The sequence below is a fragment of the Corvus cornix genome, chromosome 28 (assembly GCF_000738735.6).
Source record: "Corvus cornix cornix isolate S_Up_H32 chromosome 28, ASM73873v5, whole genome shotgun sequence".
NCBI lineage: Eukaryota > Metazoa > Chordata > Aves > Passeriformes > Corvidae > Corvus > Corvus cornix.
The window spans coordinates 4,778,105-4,799,225 of record NC_046356.1 but is presented as its reverse complement, the minus strand read 5'-3'; the positions used below and the strand labels follow the sequence as shown (position 1 = coordinate 4,799,225).

Genomic DNA, 21,121 nt, shown 5'->3' with positions numbered 1-21,121 from the left:
GTTAAAGTGCTGGGTAGCGTGCAGTCCCCAGCAGGCTCCAAGGGGGACTCCTGACTGAGGGACGGGGGAGATGGGGATTAACACAGCTTTGTGGCTTGAGAGGAAGCAATCCCAGCATTTATGGGGACTTGTTCTGGAGAGCAGAGCCCGGCCTGTGCCATTCCCTGCCCGTGGAGCTGTCCGGGAGATCCGAGCACGTGCTGGGAAGGAGGAGCTGCTCTCCCTCCCTGCCCTGGGAGCCGGCGGATGTGCAGCTGCAGCCCGTGCTAATGATTCCAGATGTTTGGCTGAATACTTTGCCTTTGATGGAGCAGTTTAAGGAGGATAATAGAGTGGATAACTAGGTTCATAATATTCCAGCAGCACTTTCCTGAGCTGCTGGGATTGGTGCTGTGCCTCCCGCTCCTGCAGCCCTAACTAGCCCAATTAGGCACCATTTCAGCACCTGTGGGTTTTTTTTAAATGCCTGTTCTTCCTGATTCTCAGCACTTCCCAAGGCTCCTGGGACGCCAGTGGTGACAGAGACAACAGCAACGAGTATCACCATCACCTGGGACTCTGGAAATCCAGACCCCGTGTCCTACTATGTCATTGAGTACAAGTCTAAGAGCCAGGATGGACCATACCAGATCAAGGAGGACATCACCACCACACGCTACAGCATCGGGGGGCTCAGCCCCAACTCCGAGTACGAGATCTGGGTCTCCGCAGTCAACAGCATTGGGCAGGGGCCTCCCAGTGAGTCAGTGGTCACTCATACTGGGGAACAAGCTCCTGCCAGTGCTCCCCGCAACGTGCAGGGCCGGATGCTGAGCAGCACCACCATGATCATCCAGTGGGAGGAACCGGTGGAGCCCAACGGGCAGATCCGAGGGTACCGTGTCTATTACACCATGGAGCCTGACCAGCCCGTCAGCAACTGGCAGAAGCACAACGTGGATGACAGCCTGCTGACCACCGTGGGCAGCCTCCTCGAGGACGAGACCTACACCGTGCGAGTGCTGGCCTTCACCTCCGTGGGGGACGGGCCCCTGTCTGACCCCATCCAGGTTAAGACACAGCAAGGAGGTGAGCAGCTGTGTCACTGACCTGGGCTGTGGGAAGGAGAGCTGCTGGTTAGACTTGGAGATTTAGATTCAACATTGGGAAGGAATTATTTACTCAGAGGGTGGGCAGCCCTGGCACAGGGCGCCCAGAGCAGCTGGGGCTGCCCCTGGATCCCTGACAGTGTCCAAGGCCAGGCTGGACAGGGCTTGGAGCAACCTGGGACAGTGGAAGATGTCCCTGCCCATGGAACTGGATGAGCTTTAATGCCTCTTCCAACACAAACCATTCCATTATTTTAAATGTCTTTAGATGTAAAACTGCCCGGGCAGGGGTAACACTCTAACTCTCCCTAAAGCACCCAGAAACAGCTTTGTCAGAGATGAGTGGGGAATGAGCCTTATTTTGCCTTTTTCTGCAGGGGGAGGAAAACAAAGCCCCAGTTGTCACAGCAGATGTGTTGAGCTGCAAACACAAGGTGTTTTATCATGGGCTGTCACCCAGCACGTTTTTGGTGTGGGGTATGGGAGGAAACCCTGTGTCCTCAATGGGCTGCTCCTGGGCTTCCTACTTCCAGAATCTTGTAATACTGGGATTCATGGGAAGGGTTGTATTCTGCTGAGAAAGAGGCATATGATCCACTGGGATTCTTCCATCTCCAGCAGCTCTGGACACGCTGGAGCCCTGCCGTGGGATGTAGCTCCGCAGCTTTAGAGGCAGGACCTGCCCACGCTGCTGTGTGGCATTTTGCTGCTGACGTGCTCTTCCCACACAGGCTTTGAAGAAAACAGGGCAAGAGCCTTCTAATTAGCCAAGTTAATGTGGTTTCTCCTATTTCTCCTCTTGCCTCCTCTGCCCCATTGGCTCCCTCTCCGTGCCAGTTCCTGGGCAGCCGATGAACTTCCGAGCAGAAGCCAAGACCGAGACCAGCATTGTGCTGTCATGGAGCCCCCCACGCCAGGAGATCATAGTGAAGTATGAGCTCCTCTACAAGGAAGGAGACCGCAGCAAAGAGGTGAGTCCAGAGTGGAGCGGGGTTGGGGCTGAGGAGCTCTCGGCCCCGCCGCTCCCTGCGGTGTCGGAGCGAGGGGAGCAGGGCAGGTGTCTCTGGGCAGGCCTCACCTCTGCTGCCTGTTGTTTGGGTTTATTCTGTTTCTTCCCCCCTCGCCCATCCCAGGTGCTGAAGAACTTCGAGCCAACGACCTCGTTCACGGTGGAAGGCCTGAAGCCCAACACTGAGTATGTCTTCCGGCTGGCCGCCCGCTCGGCTCTGGGGCTGGGGGCCTTCACCCCGGAGGTCCGAGAGCGCACCTTGCAGTCTAGTAGGTGTCTCTCCTTTCCCACCCTTCTCTGAGGGGACCACAGTCAGGGAGCCAGAGATGGTGGGCACAGGGGTACGGAGCTGGGGGCTGGCGTTTTGCTCCAGGGAGGGGGGACGCCTTTGGGACCTGCTTTCCTCTCCCTTCGGTGGTCCAGGTAGTTGAGATGTGAGCCAGGAGCAGAGCTGGGGTTTGGGGGTGCTGGGGGGGCCAGGTAGCACCGTCCACTTGGGGTGGGAGCAGTGAGGGCTCATTGGTGGCCACACTGGCCGTGGTGCTGAGCATGCTCAGGGGATGGCACCCACAGCCCGCCCCACACAGACCCAGCAGCTGCCAGGAAGGGGCTCAAGCAATGCAGCTGGGAGAGAGGGGGGAAGCGGTAAGGAGAAGAGAAGGGAAGGTGATTGTCCAGCCTTTCCCAGCCTTTGGGGAAGCAGTCCCTGTGCTCTTTTCCATGAGCACCTCCACAGCCAAGGGGAGGAAGGCCTGGAGCACTGGGAATGGTCCCGTTTGGGCTCCGGCAGAGCGGGACAGAGGAGTCCTGTGGAGGCTGGGAGGGGGATATTGATGATACCAGGAAGGAGTGTATGCAACCAAAACGTGCTGGTTTTAGTTTAATGGATTGTCTCCCTTCGCTGTTGCCCTGGGGACAATAACCCTGGATGGCAATATTTCTGGGCTTTTCACAGATCTTTGCTTTTAAATGAGGTGTTTTTTCACTGCATGAGTGGCTGTGGCAGCTGTTCTTTGTGTTTTCTGTCTCCTCTCATCTCTACTAAATCACTCCGCTGCAGTTTGGAGTAGCCGGGAGCAGAACTAACTCAGAAGTGGCTCTGGTCACCAGTGTGAGGAGGGAGAGCCCTGCTCCCATCCCTCAGAGTCCCTGACAAGGGGGAGCAGCAGGCTCTCGGCTGGGCTTTTTAATTGTCACACCCTGCTGTCTCTCCCTTTCCCTGTCTCCTTCTCTTTCTGTCCCTGAGGAGTGGGAAGAAAGGGGAGTCTGTTTCTGCAAAGACAGAATTCCTTACTGGGGCTTGCTCAGGCCTCCACTCCATTCAAAGATTTTTGGTTTTTTCTTTCTTTCAAATGTTTTTCCCCTTTTTTCCTTCTTTTCTTTTTCTCCATCCTCTCTCTACGTTTCATAGGAAAACCCTTTCCTGACTCTGCTGCACATCTGCTGGTTCTGATCCCAGTGTGGTACTGTCAGAGGGAGCATCTCTGTGGGGTGGGGGAAATGAACTGAAAAGACCTGAAAAATAAGTGTTAAACTTACTCTCTGCTTCTGTTTTCCAAGGGGTTTCTCTCCTTGAGATCCGTGGGGATGGGAGGCAAAGAGGGTCTGGGATTTGTGCTTTCTGGTTCAATAAAACAAGCTGAAAGAGGGGTGTGGGATCTGGTGGCAGTAGGGCTTAGTGAAAATTTGTCCCTTAAGGGTGAGGAAAAGGGGAGCTGGGAAAAGGGAAGGCTTTGGGGCTTTTTCTAACTTGGCACCTGCCGAGAACATGGATGGGTTTCTCTCTCTGTAGCTCAGCTTTCATAGGGAGAGTCTCATTAATTTAATGCTCTTAAGAACATCAGCTGGGAGCTGTCAGTGTCCTGTAACACGGTGAAACATTTTTTCCTGGCTGGCTGTTGGAGGAACGAGTCAATTCTCCCTGGTCCGGGTGACATCCTACGGCTCACAGACCTTCTGGCTCGGGACAGGCTTTTGTGTCTTCCCTCCGCAGCTCCTTTTCCGTTCAGCTCCTCCTTGGCCCGCTCCATGCCTCTTCTTTCTTCTCTCTTCTGCTCTCTGCTTGCTTGCCTGCATGCTCTGCACCCGATGAACCAGCTCCCTGCTCCCCCTGTCCCTCACTGGGCGATGTCACACCACAATGGCATCTTGTCTCTGGAATGACAGAGCCTCCTCCCTGGTCCTCCCTCTGCTCCTGCTGTCCCCTCCCAGCACCCACCTGCATGTGGCAGCCCCTCCCTGCACCTCCCTGCCAGGGTGGCTCCTCCTGAGCATCATAACCAAAGTAAAATCCATTAAACTAAAGGTAAAGTATCTTTTTCTTCTTGAAGTAGCTGGGTTTTAACTCTTCAAGTACCAAAGACGTAGCTTGTAAAACTGACAGACTCTCATGGCTGGGAGAAGCTGGTTTGCCCTTTCCAGTTAGCCATGACCTTCCCAGGCTCCCTGGCAACTCTCCCACTCGGAAATTCCGGAGTGCAAGGCGTGGTCAGCAGACAGGGGTGGCAGGGTGGGCGCTGTGAGGCTGCGTGTGCAGGTGTAGAGGAACGATGGGGCTTTCTCACCCTCTGTTCCTGCCTAAGAAAGGATGTTCCCCCCCCCATCAGCTCCACCCTCCTTCCCGTCCCCCTCCCCACACTACATTGAAGTGAATGAAACACCCAAAGTCTATGGTACCTAAAGGGTTAAAAAACATGATATTGTACAAGGTCAGTAAGGGTCATTCTTGTGGCTTGGACAGTCAACTTTAAAGCATGTAAAAGGTGCAGCTCAGGTGAGTACTGGCTGGTCTCAAGCAGATTCACAAATACAGTCCACCCCTGGGAGGGTGGGGAGGGGTCCCAAAACGCTGGTGAAAACAGCCAGCAGGCAAAGGCCATGCTCTCCTGGCTGGGGGCTCCTGCCTGTGCCTGGCTCCCCGCCCAGGGAAGGGCTGGTTGCAGAGCTGAGCTCGCAGCCCCGTTGGGGTTTGTGGCACTGGGCTCCTGCCGCAGCTCCCGGCTCCCGGCGCTGTCCCCAGCGTCCCCAGGGTCACACAGGTTGGGCTGGATTGTGAAGGAAACAGTGCCATGAGCTCCCCAGAGGCGTCTCCAGCGTGGCCAGCCAGCACCCCTGGCTGTTCTCCTCCGCTGCTGCAGTCCAGGAGTGATGGGGAGGGGGCTGGGCAGGACCTGGGCCTTCTCCCCCATCACCCACCCCCCACCCCACCTTTTTAACCAGAGAAAGTGCAAAACCATCCCAAAAGGAGGCCTCACCCCAGGGCCTCTCAGTAGGTCCCTGTGCTGGAGCATAGAGGGTGAGTGAGCGAGCGTGGCAGCGCAGACAGTGACCCCAGTGCCAGCTGGAGCTGAGCTCTGCTTCCTGGGGCTTTCAGAATGAGGTTCAGGATGAAGGGTAGGTCAGGTCAGACCCTCTCTGCAGTGGGTTTCTCGGCTGTGGTGGCTTTGGCTGGAACTAAGCAGGAAAGGTGGATTTTCATATGCCCAGCCTCTGATGAGGACAAAAACCGAAGGGAACGGCACCATGGCAGCAATGGGAGAGGGCTGAGGCTTTCCCTCGATACCTTGAAACCATCCTTGAGTTGATTCTGGGACGTGGGATGAGCAGTGCACCTCTGTCCTGGAGTGGTGCTGCATCAATCACAGCGGATGGAGAGAGCCAGAGGGAAGGAGATCTGTCGCTGGGAATGTGCTGCCCTGCTCTTCGTGCTGACAGTTTAGCAAAAGAGACCAGATTGGGGTCCAAAATTGCCATTTCTGCAATAGCTGGGGTTCTGCTGGTGGGGGAGGACTCGGGGGACTCATCATGGGTAGAGCAGCATTTTAAAAGCCAGTCATGTGCAGAAACCCACCAGGAGCTTGGTCTGGCCTTGTAGCTCAGTTCCTCTTGTTCTCTTGTAAGAAAGTCTTATAAGTTAGCAGTTGAAGCATGGAAGGTAGGTAAACAGACTGGGAATGTTCTGGAAAGAGTCACTTTTTATATCAGTATTATTTTACTATTATGATTTCCTTTCTGGTGGTTTTTTTTGTTTGTTTGTTTCAAATTATTGGCTTGATTTATGTTTTATTTTCCAGTTTGTTCCTTTTGGTTTGGTTCATTTGACATATTCTGTGTTGTTTTGCGTGGCCAGCCATGGCCAGGGCTCGTCAGCCTCCTCACTGGGAGTGCTGGGGAGAAGAGGGTCATTCTGCCAGGTTAAAGACAGCAATAGAGCATAAAAATAGAAGGAAAACACCCAGAATGTCCTACTGGGCAGGGTGCTCAGACAGCAGTGGAAGGATTATCTCTGCCCTTTCTGAGAAGCCACTTCCCTCTGTCTCCTGGAGGCTCCTGGAAAGTGTATGACTCTCACTCCAGTGCCAACTGGGCTAAGTGGATTTAGCAGAGTCCTCAAGGCAAACTGGGCCTAAACATCTGGGTTTGACTAAAGGATGGGAGTAAGAGGTTTGAAAACAACCGTTCCTCAGTAAAAGAGCTTTTTGTTGATCAAAAAAGCATCAGAGGAATGGGAAGCAGTGACCAGCACTGATCTACTGCTTCTTGCAGGTGATACTTGGGGGCTCACGAGTTCACCCCAGTTTCCTGCCCTGTCTGCAGAGAGTTAAAAGCTCTTTATTGCAGTTGGGTGAGATGGGATTTATAGATTTGCCTTGAAAATGTATCACACTCTGCTTCCCTGGGCTGATCAGTTGTCATTAGTGACTGGCAGAAGTGTGATCTAATCCCTGGAAGTGTCCAGGGCCAGGATGGAGCACCCTGGCCTGGTGGAAGGTGTCCCTGCCCAGGGCAGGGGATGGAAAGAGAGGAGCTTTAAGGGAGAGCTGTGGGTTCCACCTTCCCCACCTCCTGGTCACCCTGAGAAGGTGCCTGGGTAGGGCCACACTTCCCAAGGTTTTCTCCCAGGATGTTGGGGAACACCCTGGTGTAGCTCAGGCAGTGAGTGCAGTGGGAATTAGAGCTGCTGCTGCTTTGGAAAATCCCCCGGATACCTGAATACCTCACCAAACCCACTGCCTCCCTTCTTCTGCAAGTGTTTTCTCAAAACCCTCCTCTTTAACTACCATTGCTTGGCAGTGTCCTGGGCATTCCCACTGTGGGATTTGGCCTCCTTCAGTCTGGGGACAACTAATCACTTCCATCTGGAGGTACAGACTCTTAAATTTAAGCCTCCTGGCAAAAGATTTGCTTTTCTTACTTAATTTTCACAGATCCCTTCAAAGAAATTCAAGATCCCAGAGACCGAGGTTGGAAAGAAGTGCTTTCCCAGGCAGAGCAGGATTTGCCAGGCTGCTGTAAAACAGGGAGCCAAAGGAAAGGGCTTTTATAGGGTGCAGCTGGGTGCTTAGTCAGTGCCAGGTTAGTGGAAGCAGCAGGACCCCTCTTGGCTGGCCCGCTTGCTGGTTTAGTCCTTTGCTTTACACCATTTCAGTTTTGATGCCCCATTTAATTTCTGTTGGCTTTTTGTTTTTTTAAACCTCTTCATTTCAAAAAAAAAAAAAAAGACAACAACAAAAAGCTCTCTTCTCTTTTAATTTTATCTTCCTAAACCAAACTTTTGTACGTTTTATTTTAGATTTTTTTGTTATCATTTTCCTTTTTTTTTTTCTTTTATCTTTCCCATCTTTTGTTTTTTTTCCCCCCTCCCCTCTCCCTTCTTTCCCTTTCCCCCTCCTGAATTTTCCCCCCTCGTAGAACCGTCTGCCCCCCCTCAAGATGTAAAATGTGTCAGCACCCGCTCCACCGCCATTCTGGTAAGTTGGCGGCCGCCTCCGGCCGAGAGCCAGAACGGCGTCCTGGCCGGCTACAGCGTCCACTATCGAGCGCTGGACTCGGAGGACACGGAGCTAAAGGAGGTGAATGATATCCCCCCAACCACCAGTCAGATCCTGCTGGAGTCCCTGGAGAAGTGGACCGAGTACCGCGTCACCGTGGTGGCTCACACGGAGGTGGGGCCGGGCCCGGAGAGCTCGCCGGTCATCGTCCGCACGGATGAGGATGGTAATTGAGCCTTTGCTGGGTTCTCCTGGGGGATTCCTGTCCCTGGGGGGGGTTGTTCCCATGGTGGGGAGGACACAGTGAGGCCTTTCCTGTGGCTCTCCAGTGCTGCCAGGCCAGAGCTGGAGTGGGATCCAAGGTCCGAGTTGTGCGGCATCCCCTGGTGCCATCACCCCGAGCCCTCTGAGCACTGGGCTCTGTAGGGTTCTCCTTCCCTGCTTTAGGGCATTTCCTGAATTTATGGGGGCTTTCTTAATATCTCTGAGTCTTGACTGCACCACTCCCCCTGAGCAGATGCTCTCACTGAGCCAGGATCAGCCAAGGCACCGAAACCTTTGCTCAGAGGAAACCTTTGCTGCCAGAAACTGGTTTCACGGAATCACTGTATATCCTGAGTTGGAAGGGACCCACAAGGATCAGCCAAGTCCAGCTCCTGGTCCTGCATGGGACAGCTCCAAGAATCCCACCCTGTGCCTGAGAGCACGTTTTAAAATATTAAAGAGTTCTTCCCACACATTCCTTGTTACTACATTCCTTGCTACTACCTCCTCCTTAAGTCAGAGTTTTTGTCAGTAGTAGAAAGGAGGAGGAATCTGTTAAAGTTTAGAAACCTTGGGCGGCAACAATTCAGTGGCCCCACTCAGAGAGTTGAATTTTCCTGGTATTTCTACAGTAAAATAAAACCAGGGAAAAGCGTGAATGCGTGCATGAAGGGAGAGGAGAACCCTCACTGTGAGGGTAGGACCACAAATAATATAGGTCAAGTAGATAACATATGGAATTCCCAAATTTTTCAGGTGTTCTTCATCTATTCCAAATAAAAAGAATTTTTAAAAAGCAGCAGGTTTGTCCCCAGTGTTGGTCCTGTTTCCCTGAGCCTCTGCCCACATCCAAATTGACCCTGCTCAGAGAAAGTGTGATTTCCTGGTAGATGAAGCTGTCATGCCCTGTATGATTAGTAGTAGTGGTAGTAGTAGTAGTTCCAAAAATTCAGCCCAAATTCCATCCAAGATATCTTTTGTTTTCTGTCCCGCGATTCCACAGTGGTTGTAGCCACCAGTCCCCCTGTCCTGCCAGAGAGATGAGGGAACTCCAAGAACAAGCCCCCTACTTATCCTCTCCACCCCGACCTCCCACAGGCAGGACCAGAGCTTTTCTGGCTCACTGAAAATTGGATTTGCCCTCAGAATGAGATCTGGAGCTATAATGGTTCCTTCCATCTGAGCAAACTGGGCACAAAGGAGCCTGTGGAAGGATGGCTGGATGATGAGATGGGCCTGTTCCCATCCCTCTCTCCAGGCCATGCAGATCAGGTCCCACAGAACTTCTTCCCTGCTCACTGGGAGGCTGCTGACAGAGGATGGGATATTCAGTTGCTCAGGTCTCCCCCTCCTTCCAGGGCTCAGATCCAGGGTATGCATGTCCCAGAGGAGCAGGGACAGGCCCCAGCCAGAAATCCCAAGTGACTCGAGCCCCTTGCTTGCCTCCCCACAGTGCCCAGTGCTCCGCCACGGAAGGTGGAGGTGGAGGTGCTGAACTCGACGGCGATCCAGGTGTTCTGGCGCTCGCCGGTGCAGAGCCGCCAGCACGGCCAGATCCGCGGCTACCAGGTGCACTATGTCCGCATGGAGAACGGCGAGGCCAGGGGGCTGCCCCACATCAAGGACATCATGCTGGCGGACGCCCAGGTAAGGGCTCACCTGTCCGACCCCGCGAGGCTGCGAGGGGCGGGTGCTCTGGCTGCTCTGCCTCATCGCAGGCAGTGTAACTCTGGGGAAGGGCCATGAGAACCTGTGACAAGGCGTGGCTGTGTCTCTGCAGCTCCTTTGTGCTCCCGGACAGTGTTACTGTGGAAGAGTATGAACTGCTGTCCCAGCACTGAGATAAATACCCATCCATCCTCCCTGTGTCTGGGAGGTCTTTTAATTCAGGCAAAGGCCACAGTGGAATCTACTAATTTCTCCCACTCTACTTCTTCCCTCATGCTTGCCTGGTAACTTCTGACCTTGTGTGACTGCTTGCTCAGGGACTCCTTCCTCATGCTGTGTCTCTGTCTTTCCCTTCTTTCCCCTCTTGTATTCTCATGTGCCAAACCTCTCTTGTTCTCTGCCCAGTGGGAAACAGATGACACTGCTGAATACGTAAGTAAAAACATAAAAGTCCTCCCATGCTGGTTCTGCCTCTTCCATTCTCCCACTTCCTGTTGTGGTGTGATATTTTCCTTTTCCTTTATTTTTTTTCTTTGCAATGCCAGTGTGCCTGTTTTAGAGCCCATTTTTGGTGTTCCCATGCATTGTCCCCTCCCTGTCACTGCTCTGTGACCCTCTGTGATCGTGTCGTTTGTCAGCACGCAGCAATCCCACAGGGTTTTCCCTTTGGCTCTGAAGGAAAGATGGGTTTGCTGCTCCTCCGTAGGGAAGCAGATGGAATGTTGAATTTGGGACTTCCTTGAACATTAGAGAATCCTAAAATAGTTTCGATTGGAAGGGACCTTAAAGGCCATCTTGTTCCACTCCCAGCCACAGGCAGGGACACCTTCCACCAGACCAGGGTGCTCAGATGGGCTGCTTTGCAACACCTCTGTGTGTGGAAAATATAGGCTGGGAAGCACTGGGAAATCAGAATGCATGAGTCCTGAGCTTTCAGAGCATGAACAAATGCTTTGTATCCTCAAAGGGCCAAGATTCTTAGAAACTCATTGATGCAAAGCACTGAATCATTATTGGTGCTCTTACCTTTGAAGTACCTTGAAATCAGCTTGGCTGTTTAGCATTTGCTATTTCTGCTAAAATGGTAAGTGTTTTCCAAAATCCTACAGCTACAAAGCAGTAGGAGAAAGCATTTTCTCCTTGGAATGACAAGGTCCTAAGATAACACACGACCAAACCGGTTGTGTTTGTGTCTCCTGGGGATTGCCAAGTGCCCTGCACAAGTGAGGGGCCTCCCTTTGAGGGGTGGAGAATGAGTCTCATGGGAGGCAAAGCCCCTGCCTAAAATCTTAACAAAACTCCTTGGCAGGTGTGAGAGCAGAGCAGGTTTCTTGACTTCCAGAAGCCAGACCTGCCCCTGCAGCTGATGGCCTCCAAACTCACCGATCAAAATCCCAGTGTTCGAAAGTTCTGCTGTTCCACTCCCAGCTCACCACTGGGGATATAGTTATTTTCAGGACTAACAAATTCTTTGCAACTGCCGCCCTGAGATTTAATATCGAAAGCACAAAGGGATGAGGAGAGAGGAAAACCATAAAACATGCACAACATTCCCATCTCCCTCCTTTCTGGTGCCTTGGGGAAAACCCTGCTGCATGTGCTGTCATCCTGTTTGATTTAGCACGGGTGTTCCTTTTCCAACACAGCCCTTTGAAAGGCTGGATCCCTCCTGGAGAAGGGCTGTTCTTGGGGCCAGTGTTCCAACAAAAGCTCCTGGGAGCCAGGTGTGGGGAGGCTGATAGAGGATGGGGAAGGAGGGGGTGGGATTTAGCAGGGAGCTTTAGCGTGAGCGGAATGTGTCGTCTTGCACTTTGCATTCAAGCAATCCCTTTAATATTATGAAGGCATTAAAAATATCTCTGAGGAGAGAAGAGAGGGGTAATGGTGAAAGAAATGTAATCTCCCTGAAACCTCTGAGCCTCCTCTGAGGCCGCACAGTGGAGAGGAAAGCTTTGAAGGGAGCGAAAGCATTTGGATGCTGAAATGGTTTGTGTGAAGACAGGGAACGTGTGAGAGGCTGATCTGGAGGAGGATGCCTTGCACAGGGCCCTGCAGAGCCAGGCTGTGTTTGCAGAGCTGTGATTGCCTTGCCAGGGAAACGGGGCTCTCCCCCTCTGCCACTTCCCACAGAAGCCCCAGAGTGTCTCGTGCTCTTTGATTCGGTGTTCCTGCATGCTGGAAAAGGGCTGAGACTCCTGCAGGGAGGAGAGAGCTGCCCTTGGGTGTGGGCCTGAACACTGACACGATTTCCCTCTGGCATCTCACAAACAGGAAATGATCATTGCTGGGCTCCAGCCCGAGACTGCCTATTCCATCACCGTGGCCGCCTACACCATGAAGGGAGATGGTGCTCGCAGCAAACCCAAAGTGGTCACCACGAAGGGTGCAGGTGAGAGCCTTTTCCTAAAGCCAAGGAGTTTCTTCACCTTCTTTCATCCCACTCCCTTCTTGAAGGACAGACTTGCAGCAAGAGCCAGGCTGCCCCAAAGGCAAAATTAGATTTAGTAAGGCAGAAACCCCTTCATTCCTCACATGCAACCCTCACCAAATGTCACAATTTTCTGCCCAGTGCTGCAGAAAGCCCCAGCACACCCAGAAACACAACAGATGAATTCATCACTTGCAAATTCATCACTCGTAATCTCTTGAGCTGTAAATTCTGGTGCATCAGAAGGAAAGTGACTCTGCCTGGTCTGACTGGAGAGACTGTGTAGCTTTGAAGGTGGCCCACGCAGGTACACTGGGGACAGGAGAGCTCTGCTGTCATGGTGGGGACTTGCAAAGAGCTGAAGAGCAGCAGGCAGACAGTGGTGGCTTGTCCTGCCCACTCCCCTCTTCTGGTACCATGTCTGGAAATACATCCCCTGTGTTCAGGACTGGTGGAGGGAGAAACTCTGACAGTATTGACCTTTCCTGGCTCTCATTTCTGGGACCTGGACTCTGCCTGCACATACCAGCCAGAGCCTTTTCCTTCACTCACCCTCTTCTCCTTCCTCTCCAGTTCTGCCCATGTTTCTCTTCACTAACTCACTGGTTCTCTGCTTTCCCTTTCCCCAAGGCTCTCCACCCTTCCTGTTTTTCTCTCCTGGAGCCTTTCTCTCTGCCTGGCTCCCTTGTCACTCTCCCTTGTCACCCTCCCTCATCTCTTCCCATTAGGATTTGCAGTGCAGGTGATCAGTCACAGAGGGATGTTTTCTCCAGCACAGCAGCTATTACCCAAAACTCAATTTCCCCTGACTTGAAATAGCTATTTAAAAAAAAAAGTCTTTCAAATGGCTCTGTAACATTCTTACCTTCTTTGCAGTGTTGAGTCAATACACCTTCTGAGAGGAGAGATTTCTTTCTTTATCATTCAGGGCTGGGGGCTGAATTTAAATACAGTAATACATCTAATTTTCTCCTTTACCGTCCAAACCAATTGCAAAATAAAACACTTCCCCCTCTCTGCACTTTCTTCTCACCTTTATTCCAAACAGTGTTTGTTGTGCAGATGTAATACTTTCCAGCTCAGCTGATTACAGTAACATTTGTGATAAAAACTGAAACATAAAGGTAATGGCACTGTTTTTCTCTTTAATGTGTTCCTTAGACATTCCCAGGGGAGGAGGCTGGGTCTCCCAGCACCGTCCCTGCCATTCTTTGGCACTTTGGAAGGAACACAGCATTTGTTTCAGAGACAGCCCCTCATCCCCGTTGAGGTGTCAGTGGAGGCAGCAGGCAGAGGTTCCCCAGTTTGACCCCTTCAGAATCCCTGGCACAGGCAGATCCTGCCCTGCTCCCTCAGCCACACTCCAGCATTCCAGCCCTCGCCCCTCGGTTGGACTTGTGCTGTGGGGGTGGGCTGGGATCCCTCCCAACTCCTCCTCCTGTCCAACCAGGAGAAATACCAAGGCGGAGAGAAGGAAATTAGATCTCTAATAGTGGAGCAGAGTGTCAATGACGCGTGAGCTGCTGGAATTAATGCTCTGCTTTCTCAGGCTTCAGGAATCTCTGGGCCTGCACGTGTCATTTAGCTGTGGCTGTGGGCTTGCTTAGCAGTCAGGCAGTGCCAGGGCTCATTAGGCAGAGACAGCCTAGCTCCCTCAGACACTGCTGAGCTCCCCAGAACCCCCACACGTGGAGGAGCTCACCGACAGGTGAGGAGGAGCTGAGAACGCACCAACACTGCTGTGTTCCCTTCCTCCAGAGGAGAGGAGCAGCACAGAGTGAGCAGAAGCTCTCCCTGCCCTCTGCCTCGCACAGATTTCGGGCTCTGTTTCCTCTGCCTGTGCTTGTGTTACCCAAGTGAGCGATGAGCTGCCTGCCAGCCGTGTGAGCTGGCCCCGTGCCTGCTGCTCAGGACCTGGGGCTGCCCAGACTTCCCTCCATCCTTCATTGCTTCACCCTCAGCTGCTCTGGACTTCTCAGGCTGGGCCAATCTGTTCCAGTCTCTTTCTGCATAAGTTGGGCTGTGTAATGGAGAGAGGAAGAGAGGTTGGGAGTCTGGGGACTCCAGGTTTGTTTTTCTCTGTCGTGGAAGCCATTGGGACAGGAGGCTGGGACTCCTGAGCTGGTTCTTCCCAGCGGTGGGAGGGTGAGTGGTCTGGGGACAGGGGAGGAGCTGTGCACACCCCTCCATCCTGAACAAAGGGAAGAAAATCAATCTAGGAATGTGTCAGCACCTCACAGCTGACATGCTGGCAGCACTCCTCATGTCCCGAACTGTTTAGGGCCCATCCACCTGTATGGGGTGGCAGCAGTTTGGATTGCATGGAGCCGAGCTGGAACACTGCTGCTGACCTGAGGAACCTGTCGCTGCAGCTGAAGAGTCTCTGCAGCTCCTCTCTCCCGCCCCATCTGTGGCTGAAGGTGTCTCTCTTCTCTCCTAGTCCCAGGAAAGCCCATCCTCTCTGTGCACCAGACAGAGGAGAGCACTCTCCTGGTGAAATGGGAGCCCCCGCTGGACGCGGAGGGCCAGGTGTTGGGCTACCGGCTCCAGTTCGGCCGCAAGGATGTCGACCCTCTGGCTACCTTGGAATTCTCGGCACTGGAGGATAAGTACATCGCTCCCAGCATCCACAAGGGCGCCACGTATGTGTTCAAGCTGGCCGTGAAAAGCCGGGCTGGCTTTGGGGAGGAAGCTGTGCAGGAACTCACCACCCCCGAAGACATCCCCAAGGGTTACCCCCAAATCCTCGAGGCGAGCAACGTCACATCCATGTCGGTGCAGTTTGGCTGGCTGCCCCCCGTGCTGGCCGAGAGGAACGGAGCCATCGTCAAATACACCGTGGCCTACCGGGAGGCCGGTTCTCCCGGCAACCTGCTGGAAAAAGACCTGCCCCCCTCCCCAGAGAACTCGTACACCCTCAACGGCCTCAAACCCAACACCGCCTATGATGTTAAAATCCGTGCTCACACCAGTAAAGGCCCCGGGCCCTACAGCCCGACCGTCCAGTATCGGACGTTCCAGCTGGACCAAGGTAGGACTTACCGGTTTCTCCTCCCTCTCTCCCCTTGTATCTGGGGCTGGTGCCAGGAGGCAAGAGAGCTGGAGAGGTCAGGCCAGGCTCAGCCAGGCTCGTGAGTAAATGCAGAGCACTCTGGTGTCACACTCAGTCCCTCCGCTCCTCTCTGCCTTGTGCCAGGTAAGTCCCTTTTACCACTTTCTTCTAAGTTAAGTCCGGACACCTCCTGTCACTGGCACCTGAAGGGGGGGGCCAGTCGCTGTACAGGTGGGAAGAGCATTTTCTTCAGCTTTTGCAAACAGCCAAAAGAAAAGAGCAAAAATTTTAAAAAACAAACCCTCAAGCTGTGACCTGGGATGAGTTTTTCCTCACCTGAGCATGCTCAGCCAGCCAGCACCTTGTTCCTGCAGCAGCCACCCAGGCCCAGAGTGGGGGCAAAGCCACGCACCCTCCTGGGGTTAGGCATGGGGACAGGGAGCACTGGGAGATGGACCTTGGCAAAACTCAAGCACAGTGTGGAGGAGGGAGCAATCCCTTCCATTCCTGCAGCTGCAGCCAGACCCAGCCTGGCAGGCCCCTCTTCCAGCACTTGACATTTTCTTCCTTCTCTTTCCTGCTCTTTCTTCCCTCTGCTGCCTTTTCTTCTCCTTTCTCCCCTTCCTCGTCACTTTTTTCTCCGCAGTTTTACCCAAAAACTTCAAGGTGAAGATGGTGACAAAGACATCTGTCCTTTTGAGCTGGGAGTTCCCTGAGAATTACAACTCTCCTACCCCATACAAGGCAAGTGGCATGCAGGAGTTTTTCCTGTGTTTGCCCCAGCTCTGCAGGGCTGGGTGCTTCATGTTCCCTGCAAACCGAAGGGATGGAGAGGAAGGAGTTGGAGCATTTTCAGCCTCGCTCAGGGAACAACGTCCTCCCCTCCCACAGATCCAGTACAACGGGCTGCACGTCGACGTGGACGGACGAACAACCAAGAAACTCATCACCCACCTGAGGCCCCGCACCTTCTACAACTTCGTGCTGATGAACCAGGGCAACAGCATGGGGGGGCTGCAGCAGAACGTCGCTGCCTGGACTGCTGCTGACATGTTGTCCAAGAAGCCAGAGGTGACCCACAAGCCTGATGCTGATGGCAATGTGGTGGTGATTCTCCCCGACGTGAAGAGCTCTGTGCCTGTCCAGTAGGTTTCTGTTTAACTGCAGGTGTGGGGTGCTCAGTTCATGTTTTGCGGGTCAGCCCTGGTGGCTGGAGACCACCACAGACCCACAGGGGCAGTGCCAGGGGGGTGATCCCTGCATTTCCAGCGTTCCTGACTGTTGCCTTTTGGAGGCACTTCCACACCAAAGGGAAAGCCAAAGAAGGGTGAAGGGAGTACATGGGGAGACATGGGGCTGCCACTGAATCTGGCTCATTCCAGGAATAACAACTGTGCTAAATGAAAAATCAGGGGCTTGAGCCAGTGGGGCAGTTTGGGCAAACTCGCATCAGTGTGTGTGCTCCCTTCTTCCGTGGCTAATTCCTTCTGTTTCTTCTGATCATTCCCAACATTTAGAGCTTTCTACATTGTGGTGGTGCCTCTGAGGAAGTCCCGGGGAGGACAGTTCCTCAACCCCTTGGGCAGCCCTGAGGAGATGGACCTGGAGGAGGTGAGTGTGGGTGAAACTGGGCTGGGCTGTAGGGGGAGAGCGAGCGGCTGGAATGGGAGGATGGTGACCTGAGGGCTGGGAGGGTTTTTGGGGTACCCGTGCTCCCCATTCTGAGCAGCCAAGACATGGCCAGTCTGGGAGGGCTGGTTTGGCTCTCCTTGCTGCTCCTTTCCAGGGTCTCAGGGTGTTCCTCTGCTCCCTCCAGCTCGTCCAGGACATCGCCAGGCTCCGGCGCCGGAGCCTGCGGCATTCCCGGCAGCTGGACTTCCCCAAGCCCTACATCGCTGCCCGCTTCCGCTCCCTGCCCTCCCACTTCATCCTGGGGGACATGAAACACTACGACAACTTCGAGAACAGAGCCCTGGAGCCGGGGCAGAAATACGTGATCTTCATCCTGGCAGTGCTGCAGGAACCTGAGGCTGTAAGTGCTGCCTGCTGCCCCCGGCCCTCTCCGATCCTTGGGGATGGACCAGGGAGCTGCCACAGCCCTGCTGCCCTCCTGGCATCCTTGAGGGGCTTTTCTTTACAGCTGTGGAGCTTTTGGATGTGGCTCTTGTGCCTGGTGAGCTGCTCGAGCTTGTGCCTCCATTCATCTATTTCAAGCACCAAGGACACGAGCAGCTGTGCTTCTCCCCATCTTTGCGCACAGAACTTGTACACTTGTGGCTCCAGACTGGAGTCCAGAATGGGGAGGAACACTGAACTATCCCCTCAGGACTTGAGTTCAGAGAGCCCTGGGTCAAACCCTCTTTTTGAAGAGAAATGTCCTTTAAAGGCTGTTCTTTAACTCCTCAGAGCAATGACCCCCGACATCCTGCTCCAAGAGCACGTCACACTCTGGGCATTGCTAAACTCCCCTCCAAGCACAGATGGGAGCATTTTTTACAGAAACTACAAGTCCTCTCTACCAGTTCGGCATCTCTGCTGTTTTCACTGGGGCTGGACTTGGCTTTCTGAAAACAACTATTTTAATATTTACCTGCCTCCTCCCTCACACACAATGGGAAACAGCCTAATACTTTGTTGGTTTTAAATCCCCCAATGGAGTTGTAGCAGGGAGCTATTGGAAATTAAGGGTTTTCAGAGGTTTTTTCCCCCAATAAATATTTAGTTGTGTATTTGATATTAAAGGATTAGGCTGACACACTCCTGAATGGGTTTCTCAATCGGATTACTGCAGCTTGTGGTAATTTCTGCTTTAGAACAAGGTGCTGCGGACTCACTCCCAGTGGCCTGGATCCCAAGTGTGGAGCAGCTTTCCAGCCTGCTCAGAGCTGATGGAGTTCAAGGACCCAGAGCCCCTGTTCCTGTCCTGTCCCTGACTGCTCTCCCAAACCAGGCCATGGCAGTTCTCTGTGCTGTTCAGTAAAATAGGAATTCATCCATAGTCAGGACTCTGAAGGGTTTGAATGTGCCTCTGATCCTCCTCAGGAACCCGGCTCAGTGCAGAGGCAGCAGAGGACACACACAGCATTTTACTACTTTATATTTATTTGTTGGGGTTGGTTTTTTTCAGTCACCAGACCAAGCATTAATTCTTGTTTTAATCCCTTCCCTCTTGCTCTTTAATCCCATCTGACTGTCAAAATCCAGATGGTTACATGAGAGCTTGGGGAAAGTGTTTGTGTGTTTGTGGCAGCGGTGAGGGCTCAGGGCTGTGGTGGAACAGAGACAGCTGGATCTCTAAAAGCACCTTCCCAGCCATGAGAGGGGGTGAGCCACAGGCACAGGCAGGCTACAGCTTCACATGAGTGTGATCTCCCAGTGGTCTGTCTCCCTGGAGCACTGGAAGTGGAAGATGCCCTCATATGGATGCTCAGGGCCAGGGTTATTTTTTCTAGGTTGAAGAGGGCATTTTCCCTGTTACCATTTGGGTTGTGCTGCAGAGAGCTCACATCCTCTCCAGCAGCTTTCCCTGTGGAATATCCTGTGCTTGCCCACTTTTCAGTCCCCATCCCACCTCTGAGCTGTGTTCCACCATGTTCCCTGTCTTCCAGACCTATGCTGCCAGTCCCTTCTCCGACCCCATCCAGCTGGACAACCCTGACCCGCAGCCCATCATCGATGGCGAGGAGGGGCTGATCTGGGTCATCGGGCCCGTCCTGGCCGTGGTCTTCATCATCTGCATCGTCATTGCCATCCTGCTCTACAAAAAGTAAGAGCTGCTCGCTGCCCACACCTGAGATAGTTCTGAGTGTCCCCAGGGTTCCCTAAAGGGAATTTCCTCCTTGGTCCTGTCCTTGGCAGCTGAGGGTAAATCCTTCCTTGGGCATTGGAGAGAGGAGCCCTGAGGCACAGGTGCTGGAATGGGAGAGTCTGCCCGGCACAGGAGGGATTAGCAGTGGGCTGCAGGGATTTGCTGCTTCAGACTCTGCCCCATGGCACTCCCAGGAAAGCTGTGCTTGTCCCACAGACACTCCCTTGGGGCATGTGTGCACTGAGTGTGTCAGGACTCCAGCCTTGCTGCTCTCAGCCTCAGACTCCCCTTTCCATGCTCTGTGTGCCTGTGGGCAGTGAGGGGGATGCAGGAAGGGCACCTCTGAGCTGTGGGGCAGCAGAGACCTCCACTGGTCTCAGGCTGGTTTTCTGCTGGAGTTGGGAGACAGGAGCAGGGTGTGAGTCTTCAGGAGAGAGAAGGGAAAAGCCCTGGAAGTGGCTCCCTTTCCCTTGGCTTTCTGAGCAGCTCATGGTGGATGAGAACTGGGGGTCCCCTGAGCACACACAGGGCAAGGGAAGGGGACAGGAGGGGAAGCAGGAGCTGAGCAAAGTAAGTAATGGTGGCAGTGGCCAGCAGAGGTGTCCTTAGCTGGGACAGCTCATTCCCAGGGCGGAGGGAACTCTCCTAGCCCTGTTCCATCTTTGACCTGCACAGGTGTGCTCCCTTGTGCACAGGGCTGTGGCCTCTGCATCCCAGCATGTGAGCAGGGGCTCAGGGGTCCTCGCTGGTGTCCATTTACCTGGGTGATCTGTGCTGGTCCCACCTCTGCTGCCAGGGCTAGAGCTGAGCAAATGCTTCCCCTTCCCTCTGCAAGTCCTTTCTAACCTGAACATGTGTCTTGTCTTTTCTCCACTTACTGCTTTCCTGGACAGCAAACCAGACAGGTAAGAGCATCAGATTTGCCATTTATTCAGGTTCTTGCTTGCTGTGTGTTAAGCAGTGTTTGCTGTGGTGTTGGGGCTTTGTTGGTGCAGTTCCCACCTGTAGATCTGTCCTCACAGAAACCCCATGTTAGACCATGTTTGATTGGGGCAGAAAAAGCAAAGCAAGCCCAGTTTTCTCCTGCTTGTCCATTCCTAAATAAAATGGCCCTTTCACAGGTTGAGCAGCAGTGACAGTAAATGTCTCATAAAGTGTTGGGTTAATGGAGCAGAGAAACATTCATTTGTGTGGCAGTCAGAGGTGAAAGTGGGTTTCTGCATGTCTGGCTGCTCCACACGGGCTGTCCCTGAGCCACTGGCACGCTGGAAGCAGACCTCTCACCAGCTGAGGTGTCCTCGCCCCATGGCAGAAGCTGCTCTTGCCCCCTCAGCCAAGGGCTTCTGACAGAGGCTGTTTATGACTGCAGAAATACGACTTTTTTCCAACCATTTCCAAGACTGGGAAAGCTTTCACTAAAAGTAACTGATGGGTTCAGTCCGTGAACTATTAACAGCAGTTCCAGGACTGCGGCAAAAATGAAGCAGTCCCAAACTGCAAAGTGGTGTCATTCCGAAATGGTGCCCCATGCAGTGCTGGCAGGGCTCACACCACTTCTTCTGGCTATTAATGACATCAAGAGACAGCTAAAAATGTCCTGAATAACCCCCTCCTTGCCTAAGTAATTGCCATTGCTGCTGCGGGCAGATTATTGGAGGCTTCTGTGCACCCTAAGCAGGAGAGGTGAGGAGCTCCACAGCCGCCTCGCTGGAAGGGCTGGGACCACCTTTCCAAGCCTCAGGGTGGGGGCCACATTCTCCTCACTCTGGAGAAGTTCAGCTCCCAGCAGCTCATCACTGTTTCTTTCCAAGGGGTTATCACATCTTTAGGTCAGCACTGGGCTTTGCTTCTAAATTCTCTTCAAGGAGAATGAGCCAGGTCAGCCGAGACTTTTTCAACTGCCTCAGCTGACCTAACCCATTTGGAGGAAAATATATTAGGAAACACTTCCATGTGCAGCTCAGCTGGCAGGTTGGAGCAGGCTCCGGCTCCTGGCAAGGAGGAGAGGTGGATCTCAGCAGGCACAGCTGTGC

General features: G+C 53.3%; 1 protein-coding gene across 19 annotated transcripts in view; it reads left to right on the top strand.

The window, feature by feature from the left end:
• The window catches only part of PTPRS (protein tyrosine phosphatase receptor type S), a 148,677-nt gene that overhangs the window by 106,409 nt on the left and 21,147 nt on the right, over positions 1–21,121 (top strand). For 8 of the 19 annotated variants that reach the window (XM_039566157.1, XM_019293498.3, XM_039566156.1 and 5 more), the window contains 14 exons: positions 487–1,068; positions 1,926–2,059; positions 2,222–2,366; positions 7,789–8,094; positions 9,586–9,779; positions 10,206–10,232; positions 12,072–12,189; positions 14,669–15,259; positions 15,927–16,024; positions 16,172–16,425; positions 16,798–16,891; positions 17,097–17,312; positions 18,889–19,046; positions 19,982–19,993. In XM_039566157.1, the coding sequence (XP_039422091.1) occupies positions 487–1,068; positions 1,926–2,059; positions 2,222–2,366; positions 7,789–8,094; positions 9,586–9,779; positions 10,206–10,232; positions 12,072–12,189; positions 14,669–15,259; positions 15,927–16,024; positions 16,172–16,425; positions 16,798–16,891; positions 17,097–17,312; positions 18,889–19,046; positions 19,982–19,993 (2,929 nt within the window). The remainder of the gene's footprint in view (positions 1–486; positions 1,069–1,925; positions 2,060–2,221; positions 2,367–7,788; positions 8,095–9,585; positions 9,780–10,205; positions 10,233–12,071; positions 12,190–14,668; positions 15,260–15,926; positions 16,025–16,171; positions 16,426–16,797; positions 16,892–17,096; positions 17,313–18,888; positions 19,047–19,981; positions 19,994–21,121) is intronic. The other 11 variants (XM_010412195.4, XM_039566155.1, XM_019293494.3 and 8 more) reach the window with 5 other exon arrangements.